Source organism: Buteo buteo, chromosome 1 (genome assembly GCF_964188355.1).
Source record: "Buteo buteo chromosome 1, bButBut1.hap1.1, whole genome shotgun sequence".
NCBI classification, from domain to species: domain Eukaryota; kingdom Metazoa; phylum Chordata; class Aves; order Accipitriformes; family Accipitridae; genus Buteo; species Buteo buteo.
The window spans coordinates 28,605,556-28,619,872 of NC_134171.1; the positions used below are offsets into that span (position 1 = coordinate 28,605,556).

The 14,317-nt window shown below is 40.4% G+C and overlaps 1 protein-coding gene across 1 annotated transcript in view; it reads right to left on the reverse strand.

The window, feature by feature from the left end:
• Window positions 1–14,317, reverse strand: part of GABRG1 (gamma-aminobutyric acid type A receptor subunit gamma1) — a 58,176-nt gene that overhangs the window by 22,539 nt on the left and 21,320 nt on the right. The window contains exon 3 of the mRNA XM_075041354.1: window positions 8,684–8,751. Coding sequence (XP_074897455.1) covers window positions 8,684–8,751 — 68 coding nt within the window. The remainder of the gene's footprint in view (window positions 1–8,683; window positions 8,752–14,317) is intronic.

A 14,317-nucleotide genomic window follows, 5' to 3' on the forward strand; every position in this document is an offset into this window, starting at 1 on the left:
CAAGAAATGACTCAGTAGAAACAGTGGAAAATTCTCTCTGTAGGACATCTCTAGAAGGTTTTGTATATGGTTTCCGTAGAAAGGTTTTGGCAGCAGGGAGGGCTACAGGGGTGGCTTCTGTGAGAAGCTGCTAGAAGCTTCCCCTGTGTCCAACAGAGTCAATACCAGCTGGCTCCAAGATGGACCCACCACTGGCCAAGGCTGAGCCCATCAGCCACAGTGGTAGTGCCTCTGGGATAACAGATTTAAGAAGGGAAACCTGCAGTGAGTTAGGGGGATTGGAATGTGAGAGAAACAACCCTGCAGACACCCAGGTCAGTGAAGAAGGAGGGGCAGGAGGTGCTCCAGGTGCTGGAGAAGAGATTCCCCTGCAGCCCGTGGTGAAGACCCTGGTGAGGCAGGCTGTCCCCTGCAGCCCAGGGAGGTCCACGGTGGAGCAGATCTCCACCTGCAGCCCATGGAGGACCCCACGCCGGAGCAGATGGATGCCTGAAGGAGGCTGTAACCCTGTGGGAAGACCGCACTGGAGCAGGCTCCTGGCAGGACCTGTGGACCCCACGTAGAGATGAGCCCACGCTGGAGCAGGTTTTCTGGCAGGACTTGTGGCCCCACGGGGGACCCATGCTGGAGCAGTCTGTGACTGAAGGACTGCAGCCCGTGGAAGGGGCCCACGCTGGAGCAGTTAGTAAAGAACTACAGCCCGTGGGAAGGACTCATGTTGGGAAAAGTTCATGGAGGACTGTCTCCCATTGGAGGGCCCCCACGCTGGAGCAGGGGAAGAGTGTGAGGACTCCTCCCCCTGAGGAGGAAGGAGTGGCAAAGACAACATGTGATGAACTGACCACAACCCCCATTCCCCATCCCCCTGTGCTGCTGGGGGGGGAAGAAGTAGAGAAAACTGGGAGTGGAGTTGAGCCCAAGAAGAAGGGAGGGGTGGGGGGAAGGTGTTTTTAAGACTTGGTTTATATTTCTCATTATCCTACTCTGATTTGATTGGTAATAAATTAAATTAATTTTTCCCCAGGTCGAGTCTGTTTTGCCCATGATGGTAGTTGCTAAGTGATCTCTCCCTGTCCTTATCTTGACCCACGAGCCTTTTGTTATATTTTCTCTCCTCTGTCCAGCTGAGGAGGGGAGCGATATAGCAGCTTTGGTGGGCACCTGACGTTCAGCCAAGGTCAACCCACCACAGGTATGAATAAAGCAAGGCTGCAACTGGAAAGATTACAAAAATATGTTAGTGTAACAATGGGAGTCTGGACGAGAGTTTCCATGTGACATATTAAAAAATAAAGAAAAATAAACCCCTTTTGCACTCAGAATTTGAAAGACTACAACTGAGACAGTACTCCTGGTTCTAAGATCCATCATGTCATAGAAGGTTTTTAGATTTCAGGCCTTGATGACACACAGAGTAGTGATTATGCACAGCAACTGAGAGTGTCGAAGTGGTGAAAAGTGGGAAGATTTAAAGTTACAATTTAGCCATATTGAGCTAACTAAACACCTGTGAACAGATATGACGGACACAAGGAGGTATCTTAGATTGGACAAGAGGAGGTACACAGAATAGCAGGCAACTAGCACAGAAAGGTTGCTGAATTTGTGCATGAAACTGCCAAGAAGTAGTTGAGAGCAGGAGAAAGAAGATGACCATGGAAGACATCCTGCAAAGAAGTACCAAAGGAAGAGCTTTAAGAAGTACATTCACATCAACGCTTAAATAGATCAAGTACTAGGAACAGAAAAGAAATCAAGGGACTTCCTCACAACACATTGACAGACTGACCACAGATAAAAAGGAAAAAGCTTTTCAGAATTGTCTTCTAGCCCCAACCATGTCCACAGCTCAGCACTTCTGCTATTTCTTTAACAAATTAGCCTTATGCAAATACAGAGCACTAACATCTGAAATCTCAGATACTTCAAAAGCAGTTTGGTTATTGCTCTGGCTGTGGATGCTAAGAATCTGAGATGGTATAAACTGGACTTCCAACCAGTACACTGGCACACTCTACTGAAGTCAGGGAGTTAAGTCAAAGTAAATTATTATTATTATTATTATTATTATTGTTATTATTATTATTATTATTATTATTATTATTAAAACCATGCCAATTGTGGCTTAAGTGATACAATAGCACTATACAAAACCAGTGTTTCCTAAAGCATGAACTATTCTAACATAAGATTTAAAAACAAACCGCAGTGCAAAAAGCCTGCAGCCTTGGAGTATCGCATTGCTAAATGGCACGCAGAAATCAGGCTGTATTTTACAGCAAAGAGCTTAAATTTTTCTGGTGTCTCGTGTAAAACCATAATTATCTGTCCTGACTTCATATCTATCAAGGGACAACTGGTAACCTGCAGCTGAAAATGGCACAAGTACTGAATGCTGTTTAAAGTGGGCACTGAAAAGATGCCTGTACTCTCATTTGGTTTCAGAAAGCCACTGCAATATTTGTCTGTCTTACAACGGCTGCCTTTTCCCTTACCCCTCACCACTCCCCTCAAAATGATCACAGAAATTGGGAGCAATACAGGAACTGCTGTGCTGAGCCACTATGAGCATAATATTGCCTGTACTTGGCCAATTCCCCTGAAACCGAACAGGGCAAGCAGTAGGCACTCTAGCTGCCTGCAAGAGCCGGACTAATCAATTTAAGCTAATTTTTTTCAGAAAAAAACAGAGAACATTCATGAAATTGTATTTGTGAAGTATTACTCAAGTTCCTAGAGCTGGTAAAATAAGAAATACTAACAGACATATGGTTTTTGACACTTAAATGTATTTCATAACAAAGAAAAAACAACGTTCAAGCCTACTGAAGGAATATTTACTCAGCAGCTGTAAATGAACACTGTGTCCATCAATCTCAAACACCCATCTGAGTAACAGTCAATTAACTCTGATCACTTGCAGTGCTGACAGGCACCAAAATGATTGGAATCTATCTTTCCTAATCAAAATAAAAGAGTAAGTTGGGAAAAAAATTATTATTCTAGCTTACTCCAAAGAAGATGCTGTACAACAAGAAACAGGTAATATTCAAAGACTTCTTGGTACTTCTGTCCTGATTTATGAACAACTATATCGGATATTTGAAAGAGAATGGAACCAGTTTGCATAAAATCCACACACTTGACTCTCCAAAAAATTGCAGTGCTTGCACGCTGAACCCACACAACCTTACGAAATCTCATAAATTCTCAGATATGGGCAGAAGTGCATCCCTCATGCTCTTCCTTTCAGTCTGTCATCATAAAGACATAGAGACAAAAACAAACCGCAGTGCAAAAAGCCTGCAGCCTTGGACATAGAGACAATGGTTGTCCTCAAAACAGTCTTCTTCAAACATGAAAGCAATTCCAACCTCCAGGAAAAACTTCACATGCAGTTTGCAAACCACGACATGCCCTATCAAGCAGTGTTCACCCAGTCCTGAACTATTACTATACACTGCAGCATTTGGATAGCACTGTGATTTATAATGTTTACGCTTCTTGTACGGAACCATGTTCACTTAGACACACAGCTCTCTGTAACAGACAGACAGGAAGGGGGAGCGAGAGAGGGAGAGAGTTCATATCTTTCCTTTTATATACTTCTTACTTTAGATTTTTTTTCCTATTGTGTTTGTTAAATTCTTAAGTCAACGTGACATGGTTCACACATGTAAACTGATGTACATGCGTAGGTATCTGCAGGATCAGGGCCTTGCTAATTCCGGTATCTATTTCTGTCTCTTTCTAAGCCTCATCTTTCCTTTATGGTAGTTACTGTTCATTCAGTAACAAAACATTCAATATAATTCAAAAACAGCATTAAAAATACATCAATTTACAGAATAATGCACACAAAGCATGTAAACCTTTGAGTACTGGATTTCGAGGTAGCTTCAGATAATGTATCTCTGGGTCACAATTACTTATATTGTGCTTAATGTAAATTACCTGGCACTGTAAAGTAAGAGTACAAAACCTTCAAACCTTCAATACAAATCTAGTGACTAGTAGAATATGCGCAGTGACACACCTGACCACAAAGCATCCTCCACAAATACAACAACATTGAGCAATCTGTATTAGGATACTGATCACATTGACACTTGAATACACTTGAATTTAAAAAAAAAAAAATCTGCTGCTTTTTACTGCAACTTGAGAATGAAATGGAATTCAGAAATCAAAGGATACTTACAATTCACCATCAACACATTCTACACAAAGTCATAAATGGTACAATATGACAGGAAAAATTGTATCCTAACAGTGTCTAGGCCATGCAGTCTGTGTACCAAAGTAGTACATTGTATATTCTGTGAATATCTGATCTGCTCAGTGGTTTAGCTGTCTTGTTAAAAATAAGAGTGCTAGGCTTCAAAGTATGGCCTTCAGCTTGCAGTCACAGTAGCCTTCAAAGGGTAACTAGCAAAGATCATGCAACAAAAGCTAAATCATCCACAGAAGAGACAGAAATGTTGGAAAATAACAAGGAAACTGAACTGCTTCAGTGAAGTGCAGTCCTAGAAATTTATCCTGGCATTTTCAGCCTGGACCTTCTAATAGTAAGTTCCATTAATAAATACAAAAGCTGAATAGAGAGCATCATCTGCATCCACATCAAGGGAAGAAAGGAATATGTAGTCCTCAAACACACTAAAAGGGCAATGATACCATAATATTTCAAAATATTAAATCATGACTTAGAAACACATGAAAAAGCAAAGGAATTTTAAAACATAAATTTTTTTCTGTAAACATACCTTTTTTTATATATATACTTACAGACAGATATAGACAGATAGGTAGAGCATTTTCTTTTGGATAGTTTTTATCTATCAGTCATGATCTCTATGCTTCTCTATAGACATTATCTCCCTCTTCCTAACCCTTTCCCCATTTTTGTTACTTGGATATTGCTCAGCTATTTACTATATGAAACTTGATTAAATAGACATTAAGAACAGGGAAAGTATAAACTTTTCTCTTTGCTCTTAATTTTTAACACAATGATGCAATACTGCTTCTTACTTAAGGAACTGCTCCTGTATTCCTTCTCCAAAAATTTCTCTCATTTGGGGTAGCAGTCTTGTATTGTCATGACAGTTTTCATCAAACAGAAATTACAAGATCAGGTATTCTCTTAGTTAAAGGAAGGTAAAAATGTCTTGGAGGGCTGCCATGCCTCTCCCAACCCACGGAATTGCACACTTGCATGGTCTTGTCAAACCACAAAAGCTGTGGTGCTGGCATGGCTCTGCCCTGGAACCCTTGGGGCACCAGTAGCACAAAACGTTATGTATTTATGAAAACATAGGGTTTGGGGGATGAATACAGGACAGAGAAAGCTAATGAGGCCCGCAAGCAACGTAGATCAACATGCATTTCTACACAGGGACCATTTATCAGACTCTGCTACTTGTATCACCAGAATGGGGTTTTTTCATCTTGGCCCTAGTTTGGAAGGAAAGAGAAAGGTAGTAAGAGCCTAGTACATCTACATTAAGTGCTCAACTGAATGAGCTTCCATACAGAGGAAAACCAGGCTCTAAATATTCAACGCATGTCTAAATTCTGCTAAGAAATCCCTAAACCACTGCAGAGCTATTCAGGATCAAGACTTTGGCCATAAAAATGCACTTAGCTGCATTTTACATGATTGTTGCATGATGCATAGCACAGGTTAGCTCTAAAAGACAGATTCAAAAATCTTTAGACTTAATGAGTATTAGAAGCCTAAATACTCCACTGATCCAGACACTCGTTAAAAATGTTTACTCAGGTTGTGGATGCCTAAAGAGATCACATGCTGTAGAAAAACATCTCTTAAGCATGGATTGTCTATACCATCTAGAATTTTGTGTAGATCTTTGTTAAATAGTGAAAGTCAAAACACAACAGCCTTCAAAAACAAATTCTAATGAATATTAGACATACACTTAAAGCATCCTTTTTATGAAGGTAAAAGTCTATCAGATAGCAAGAGGAAAATAGACTGAATTATAAAAAGAAATCCATTTTCTCTCATAATATGTGTCCTCTGAAGCTTTCAGACAAACAAATTCCCTTGATATGCTGCTTCAGCATCATTGTTAGAAAAAATGCTCTCTACATCATGCCATATTGTATCCAAACTAAATAGTTAAAGGACATCATTTGCCAGAGTGAATTAACATATCTGGCAAATGAGTAATTCAATGGGGAATCACAGATATGTGTTCTCACATTAAGTGATGAAATGAAGGGCTAAGGACAGCCCTTGAAATGGAAGCAATTTTTGGATTATTGGTTAACAATCTCAAACAATATTGACTCCAGGGAAAGTGCCTTCCTAATGAAACCAACAGCTCACATAAAGAGATCTTACAGGGTCAAATCTGTAATTTTTTTTTTTTTTTGCTGAGAATGTCATTTCCCAGATTTAAAACATCTTTTTTTTGAAACCTTAATCAAATTATTTGCGTATTTATGGTTTTATTTACTTTCACAAACATTTGATTTTTGTAGTGATGTTAGATGCTCATATGATCCAGGTTCCTGAAGTCCAAGCCCAGTGAAAGAAATTGCTCTTCTATGAAGGCCATAGTGCCCTTAGACTATAATTTAAATTGTTAAGTAGTTCTCTGCCCATTTTTAAAAACCATAAAATTGTTTTTAAAGTTCTATGTCTTAATGATATTTACCTTATTACCCTATGGTGGCACGCTTCATTGTTTTCTTTTTTTGTTAACAGAAATCAGAAGGTGAGAGGGATAAACATTCAGTTGATATACATTATAACCATTAGGATCCTGCTCTCTAATGAAATAATATGCCTTTTCAATATGGTGCTATCCTTACGCCTTGGACTAAAAGCCAATATGACTGGCTTTTATTAGCACCATGGCAAAAGCATCACCTCCCAGCTCTAGGACAGCTCTAGCAGATGTGGAGAGACCTCTAAACAAGTGACATGAAATAGTCCCATGGCTGATACTGTCATTGTTGCAAGTGTGGCACGTGATAATTCTGCCTCCCAGGCTCTGGGCTGAGCAAGCTGAAGGCAGCTGTGGGCACCGGAGAGGCCATGGTACATCACAGTGGGGAGATTGCCCGGGGCTGCAGAGACAAAAAGAGGGCAGAGGAGATGGGGCAGGCCTACCCTGCAAAGCCAGTCACATGCTGGTTCTTTAAAACTGGAAAACCGAAGCTGTAAGCATTTCTCATTTTGAGTTCCAGTGTATGCAATACCTACTGGCCACAGGCTGAAGGACTTACATTGGTTACTGGAAAAGGAAGCCTCTACCATTTGCTATATCCTCCTTACAGGTAGTTGCCTGTCCGCCACACATTTTCTCCCACAATAAGTTCCTTCAGAAGAGGATAGAATGGAGAGAAGCAAAAGAGAACGACTGCAGTAGGAAGACAGACAAAATCAAAGACACCACTTATACCAGACATGGACATTGGAAAGCTTCCCCCACCACACCACTCTTCTGCTCTTTCACGCATTTCTTTACATACAGCCCTGGCCTGAGACATGGACTTCCCTGCCACAGCCCCAGGTAATGACAACCCTAAGCCTGTCAGACCATTATGCTGGAATGAATATCCATCTGCATCATTTACTTTTGGCACCTCTATCCATAGTATCTAAGTACCACTGTTTTTTCCTGCTTGGCTTCCCATCACTGAAAGTCGATATTCGCCACCCAAGCATGATGACATACATGTAAACCGCAAGATACTTAATCAAGAACTACTGTGCTTTCACCAAACGCTCAGAAGCCCCCTGCAGTGGCATACTCCAGCCTCAGTTTGAACAAAACTCTTCTCTGCCATGCAAATTCAACACTGTCAGCAATTCTGTAGGGAGGAGGAAAAGGAAAAAGGAAGGAGAGGGCTGAGCTCACACTTGCCCAAGGGCCAGTCCCAGTCTTAGGCCTGGGCAGCGGTCCCCAGGAGAAGTCATGCAACAAGGCCTTTCTAAGGCCTCCAACACACCATTTCATACAACGCACAGAAAATCTAAGCGATTTAAGAAAACGCCACAGACTCAACTTCCTCATAAATGCTGTTACTTCAGTGTTGGTACCAAATAGATAGGTCAGATCTCAACAGGTCTAGCGGAACCTAGATAAGATGCATTGCTTAACTTCATTGCTTAACTTCTGAAAAACCAGCTATGTGTACACACATAGACACACTGAAGAAGACCCATAAGGCTAAATAAGACAATGAAAAAGGAGGACAGAAGAGTTAATTTCAAATTTTTCTTTTTATGAATTTGAAAAATAATAATAAATCACTGCACTGAAAATAGTTTTATTTACAAATGCTGGGTCAACTGTTATTTTTCTTAACCTCTGAAGAGTAGCGCCAGGAAATTACACTGGGCCAGAGATAAACCAGGTATAAGCAAACGTAGTGAAAATGTTCAACACAAACCAAAATAAGGACCTGATACAATGTCCTCTGTGTGGCCTTATTTTTTATAAAGAAGAAATATATTTTTAAAATTACAACAATTTCAAATAGAGAGAGTCTAAACGTGTTTTTGCAATAATCACAATCATATTCAACAGCATAAGAATACACAGTAAGAAATAAAGAAACTTATTGGAATGAGATTAGAATTATTTCATAATATTAACCCATAGCATCATTCAGACAATGTTTTCTGTCAATAATCAGAACTTACCATATTGATTGGGTCAACTGGGCCAATGCTGTTAACATAGACATCTGTTTCAATTACCGTAGTTCTCACTAAACAAAACAGTAACCATAATAATTACATATTTAATTAACTTTCCACATTGTTAGTGTAATTTAACCTATTTACTAAAACAACAACAAACCTGATATTCTTTTATCAGATTCAGAACAATTAAACCTCTGGATTGTTCATTTTCCAAAGGATCATACATGATTCAGCTCCCTTATTCCATATGAATTGTTAGAATTATCAACAACAAATTGTTAGGATTTTTTACTTCATAATGCAATCCCCACCTGTACTTTGTGAACAGATATAAGATAGATATAAAAGGTAAAAAAGGTAAAGGAAAGAAAAAAATCAAAACCAAAATCAAAACCTGTCTTGCAATGTAAAAATTTAATTGTGAACAGAAAAAAAAGCTTTGGAAAAAATTGCTAGTACAACAAACCATAAGGTCTGGGCGCAGCTGTGTTTATCAGCTGTAAGGAATCAATATGCAGTGCTTTCTGTCAATTCCTACATAAAATGTGTAACAAAAAAAAAATAATTTTTCATCACAGATTTCTTCAAATCATGCAACTATAGCACACCTAAGGATTACTAATATCCTTTCATCAGCTTGATTAATACACCGCTTCAAACACCAAATTGAAAGCTCCTCAAGCGAAAGTCATTTAAAAGCTAAACATTTCAAAAATTATTTTTCTTTAAAAACACAGGGAAACCACTCTTACCGGGCAGACAAAAATTAACTGTTTTAAAAATATATTCTCTTACAGAATATACTCTCTTTGTGCACTTACAGAAGGGCACAAACTCTAAGTGACTTCCCATGAAAGCCACATCTGAAGTACAGGTGGCACTGATAATTCAGTTTTTTCCTCCTAACTGGTTTATAGGGGAAAAAGGTACAAACTGAAGAGGTCAGGATGCATTTTAACTTCATCAGTCTACCAAGCATTTTCTTCTAGCTTGTACTGGAGAGCCAGAACGTGGACACAAGGGCATATTTCCTAGTCCCCAGTGGAATGAAGAGGGTTAATAATAAAGCTCTGATGGTATTTCTTTCATGATCTGGCACATTAAAATGAAGCATCTCTGTCCATCTGCAGATGGAAAAGGGGGAAGGTACAAACAAAAAGGCACTTTGATTTCATAGGATTGGGACTCTAGGTCATCAGATTTGATTTCTTTATACTGCAAACCATCAGAGATTGCCCAAGTGCCCTATAACAAACCTAAAATCTTAAATAAGAGGATTTTTCAAATCTCAAAAATCTAAACCTCTAACAGACACACAGAAAGAAACAGAGTGTCATTAACAGCCTTGCCAGCTACAATGACAGGCAAGATACTTTTCCTACATATCCTCAGATACCTTCTGCCTGCCAATCTCACTTGGGAGGAAATTCTCCCTGATTCCAAATCCGATTACTGGTGTGACCCTGAGCCTGACAGAAAGACACACCAGTGAGGCTGCACAAAGGATTTTCTGTACAACCACAGAGCACAGAGTCACTTGATCACTATCCTGTCCACAGCATGCTTCACAGAAAGTTTAAGCAGATTCTGGAAACCAATTTATTTCCTGGGGGAAAAAAAGTAAGTACTTCCTGAGCTGCAAATGTTTTCAGTATCTGCAGGGCTCATAAAGGAAGGAGGGCAACACAAGAACTCATATATACAGACTGAAAAAGCAGAGTAAAAGAAGTATATAATGCATGTGTGTATATACACATATGTATAATATAACGTATTTTACATACACATCTCACAAACAGATATCTTCTTCCTTTAGTTTTGCAACCCTATTTATCTATATAGCAGCAACCCCAATGCTATACTAGAACACAAGGAGGTGGATCAAAAGTGTATCTTGCCTCATTACTCAAGCAATGTTGAATACACTATTTTTCCCCATATTAGTAGGAAATGTTTAATTCTCCTTAGTGTTACAAAATCTTGTTTTGTTCTGAGGTTCAAGTCTTTGACTCCAACTTTCAGCACTGCCTAGCCACATATCAAACCTCTTCTTCAGACACAAGTACCTACACTCAGTGATTAAGGTCACCTCTGAAACTTGCATTCAGTATGCTGAACAGTTCACACCACATACTGTAAATGCAACCTACAGATAATCAGTTCAGCTTTAACTTCTAAACTTGCTCCATTGTTTCCAGATCCATCTTGAAATGTGGGCACTGGAACTGGAAATTTTTGTAACAGTGCTGTCAGTGCTGCTTGAACATTTTGAAATTTCTACTTGTTGTATTCCTTTTCAAGAGGGGACTTACCTCAGGACAATGCTCAGGGGATACATAGCTTATACTACACAAAATATCTAAGTTTTCCCATAAATCACTGCTTTACTATGCAGAATCTCTCACCTTGAAATATGACCCACAGGCTTCCTTCCCCTCACTTCCTTTTTTTCCCCCTCTCAATTTCTGTATCTCCGGTTTTACTGAAGGAGCTGATTACTCTGCAGATACAGCCTCTCCCTTTCCAACAGTCTTTGTGTCATCTGCCAACTTTGCTACAAAAATTCATTGCTGAAATCATTCAAAATATCATTGTTCTTGACCAAGACTTTCCTATGAGACCCCTACTATAGACAGTGAGCCATGGAAATTTCCTTATTAACAACTAAATTTTGAGATCTGTCAGCAAGCCAGTTTTTAATGGGGGCTGTGTCAATTTTATGAAATTCCAGCTTGCAGCAAGCAGTACTTGATCTGCCACAAGGGCTCTCCTGTAATGTGCCACGGAGTTCAATTTGCCTTTTCCATACTGTTCTGAGTAAGATTATTAGAGCTATTAAGAACCAGTGAAGAGTCTGATAATCTGCCTCTGTTGAAATTATTTTAATTGACCCAAATGATCCAGAGAAAGAGATCCAATTCAAGAAGTCTGGAAGAAGCTGTTTTGTTACCTTAGTTCTTCTGTATGGTACAGAACAAAATACTTCTGTGAATTAGAAAAAAGAATTCGTTCTTCTCGTGTTCTTGATCTAGAAGTGATATGAGTCCATGGAAATGACAAATGCTGGAGGAAAATACATTCTTGACCCTAATTTGACATCCATATAATTACTACTGTTCATTTACTCTCCAGAAAGAGCTAACAGTGAAAGATGGTTTGAGAAGACTTTTCTGTGAATGCTTCTTATTTTACTTCAAAAATTTGGTATCAGCCTTGAAAACACTATGAGTAGGAAAAGGGCTATTTAACACATCCTGCGTGAAGTGCAAAACAATGTAAACTTAAGGAAGCTTCTAAGGAAGGGGAGAAAGGACTTGTATGCTTTAAATATTTACACTGGAAGACAATATGAGCCAGGTTACAGTAAAGTAAGAAGGTGAGAGGACAGCAGACTGCATACTCAAGAGAAAGAGAGAGAGAAAAGAGCAGCAAAGGGCAGCTGCCCCCAAGGGGTAGTTCATCAGCTCCTAATGTAGCTGAAGCACCCAGGGAACCTGTTTGCTAAGCCCGGTCTAGAGACATCTACTCACACTTTCTGATGTCCTGCTTTGACAACTTTTCTTCACTAGATTAAACTTTTCTTCTGGTTTAAAAGATTTGACTGAGATTGAACATCATCTAACACAAGCACATAGATAAGGACAGGCTTGTCCCAAGCAATAAATATAGTAAATAAGCAACAATTATGCCTGAAATTCAAGAGCAAGAATGAACTTCCTGACAAGCAACAAGACATGGAAAGAAGTCACTCTCAGCAGGCAGGGACCACTACCTTTCTAGTAAGTGATGATGCTGCATAACCCCTGGGCTGTGGTAGCTTGACCTTGGCTGGCTGGATGCCAGGTGCCCATCAAAGCCACTCTATCACTCCCCTCCTCAGCTGGACAGGGCAGAGATAATATAACAACGGGCTCATGGGTCAAGATAAGGACAGGGAGAGATCACTCAACCAATTACCGTCACAGGCAAAAGAGACTCAACTTGGGGAAAAAAATTAATTTAATTTACTACCAATCAAATCAGAGTAGGATAATGACAAATATAAACCCAATCTTAAAAACACCTTCCCCTACCCCTCCCTTTTTCCTGGGCACAGCTTCGCTCCTGAATTTTCTCTACCTCCTCCCCCCAGCAGCACAGGGGGATGGGGAATGGGGGTTGGGGTCAGTTCATCACACGTTGTCTCTGCAGCTCCTTCCTCCTCAGGGGCAGGACTCCTCACACTCTTCCCCTGCTCCAGCGTGGGGTCCGTCCCATGAGAGACAGTCCTCCATGAAATTCTCCAATGTGGGTCCTTCCCACAGGCTACCGTTCTTCACGAACTGCTCCAGCATGGGTCCCTTCCACGGGGTGCAGTCCTTCAGTCACAGACTGCTCCAGCGTGGGTCCCCCATGGGGCCACAAGTCCTGCCAGAAAACCTGCTCCAGCGTGGGCTCTTCTCTCCGTGGGGCCACAGGTCCTGCCAGGAGCCTGATCCAGCACGGGCTTCCCACGGGGTCACAGCCTCCTTCAGGCATCCACCTGCTCTGGCGTGGGGTCCTTCATGGGCTGCAGGTGGATATCTGCTCCACCGTGGACCTCCCTGGGCTGCAGGGGGACAGCCTGCCTCACCAGGGTCTTCCCCACGGGCTGCAGGGGAATCTCTTCTCCAGCGCCTGGAGCATCTCCTCCCCCTCCTTCTTCACTGACCTTGGGGTCTGCAGGGTTGTTTCACATATTCTCACTCCTCTCTCTGGATGCAGTTGCTGTTGAGCAGCAACTTTTCCCCTTTCTTAAATCTGTTATCCCAGAGGCACTACCACCACTGTTAACGGGCTCGGCCTTGGCCAGCGGCGGGCGTCTTGGAGCCGGCTGGCATTGACTCTGTCAGACACGGGGGAAGCTTCTAGCACCTTCTCACAGAAGCCACCCCTGTAGCTCTCCCACTACCAAAACCTTGCCACGCAAACACAATACACAAGAATATTCTGAAACGCAGTTTGAGTTCAAAATCTGTATTTTGCAAATTGTTTACTCTCCATTAGAAAAATCATAGTGATAAAAATCTACCTCAGTCATTGAAAAATTATTTTAGTAATTGCTCTGACTATCAAAAGTGCCTCTTTTTTAGTCTGTATTTATCCAGGCCCAATTTTCAGCTTTTGATATTTGAAATATCTCTGCCTGCTACACTGAAGAGCTCTCCTTATCAGTTATTCTCAGTTTATAAATGCCCATCTCCTGACAGAAATTATTATCATTATTGTAAAAGGGCAGAACATTGCACTTTTTACTTTTTATTGCTTAATATTGCTCCATTTTCATTACTCCAATCCTCAGTATTACCCAATAGTGTGTTAGTCCACCTAAATTCACTAACTAGTTCCCATACTTTACCACAATTCCCCATTTTGGAATGAAGGTCTAAGATATATCACCTTTTTTAATTATTACTTATCATACTATTTAATTTAAACTAAGACCACTTTTGATAATTTCATCCAGGCTTATTTTCTTTGAGCATGTTTTCTATAACTCCTCATTAATTGCCTAAAGAAGCATCTCTTCTTGGTGATAAAGCAGTTATTCAGCAAATAAATTAGGCAACTACTACATTCAGAAATAACAGAGGCTTTCAATTTGTAATAGTT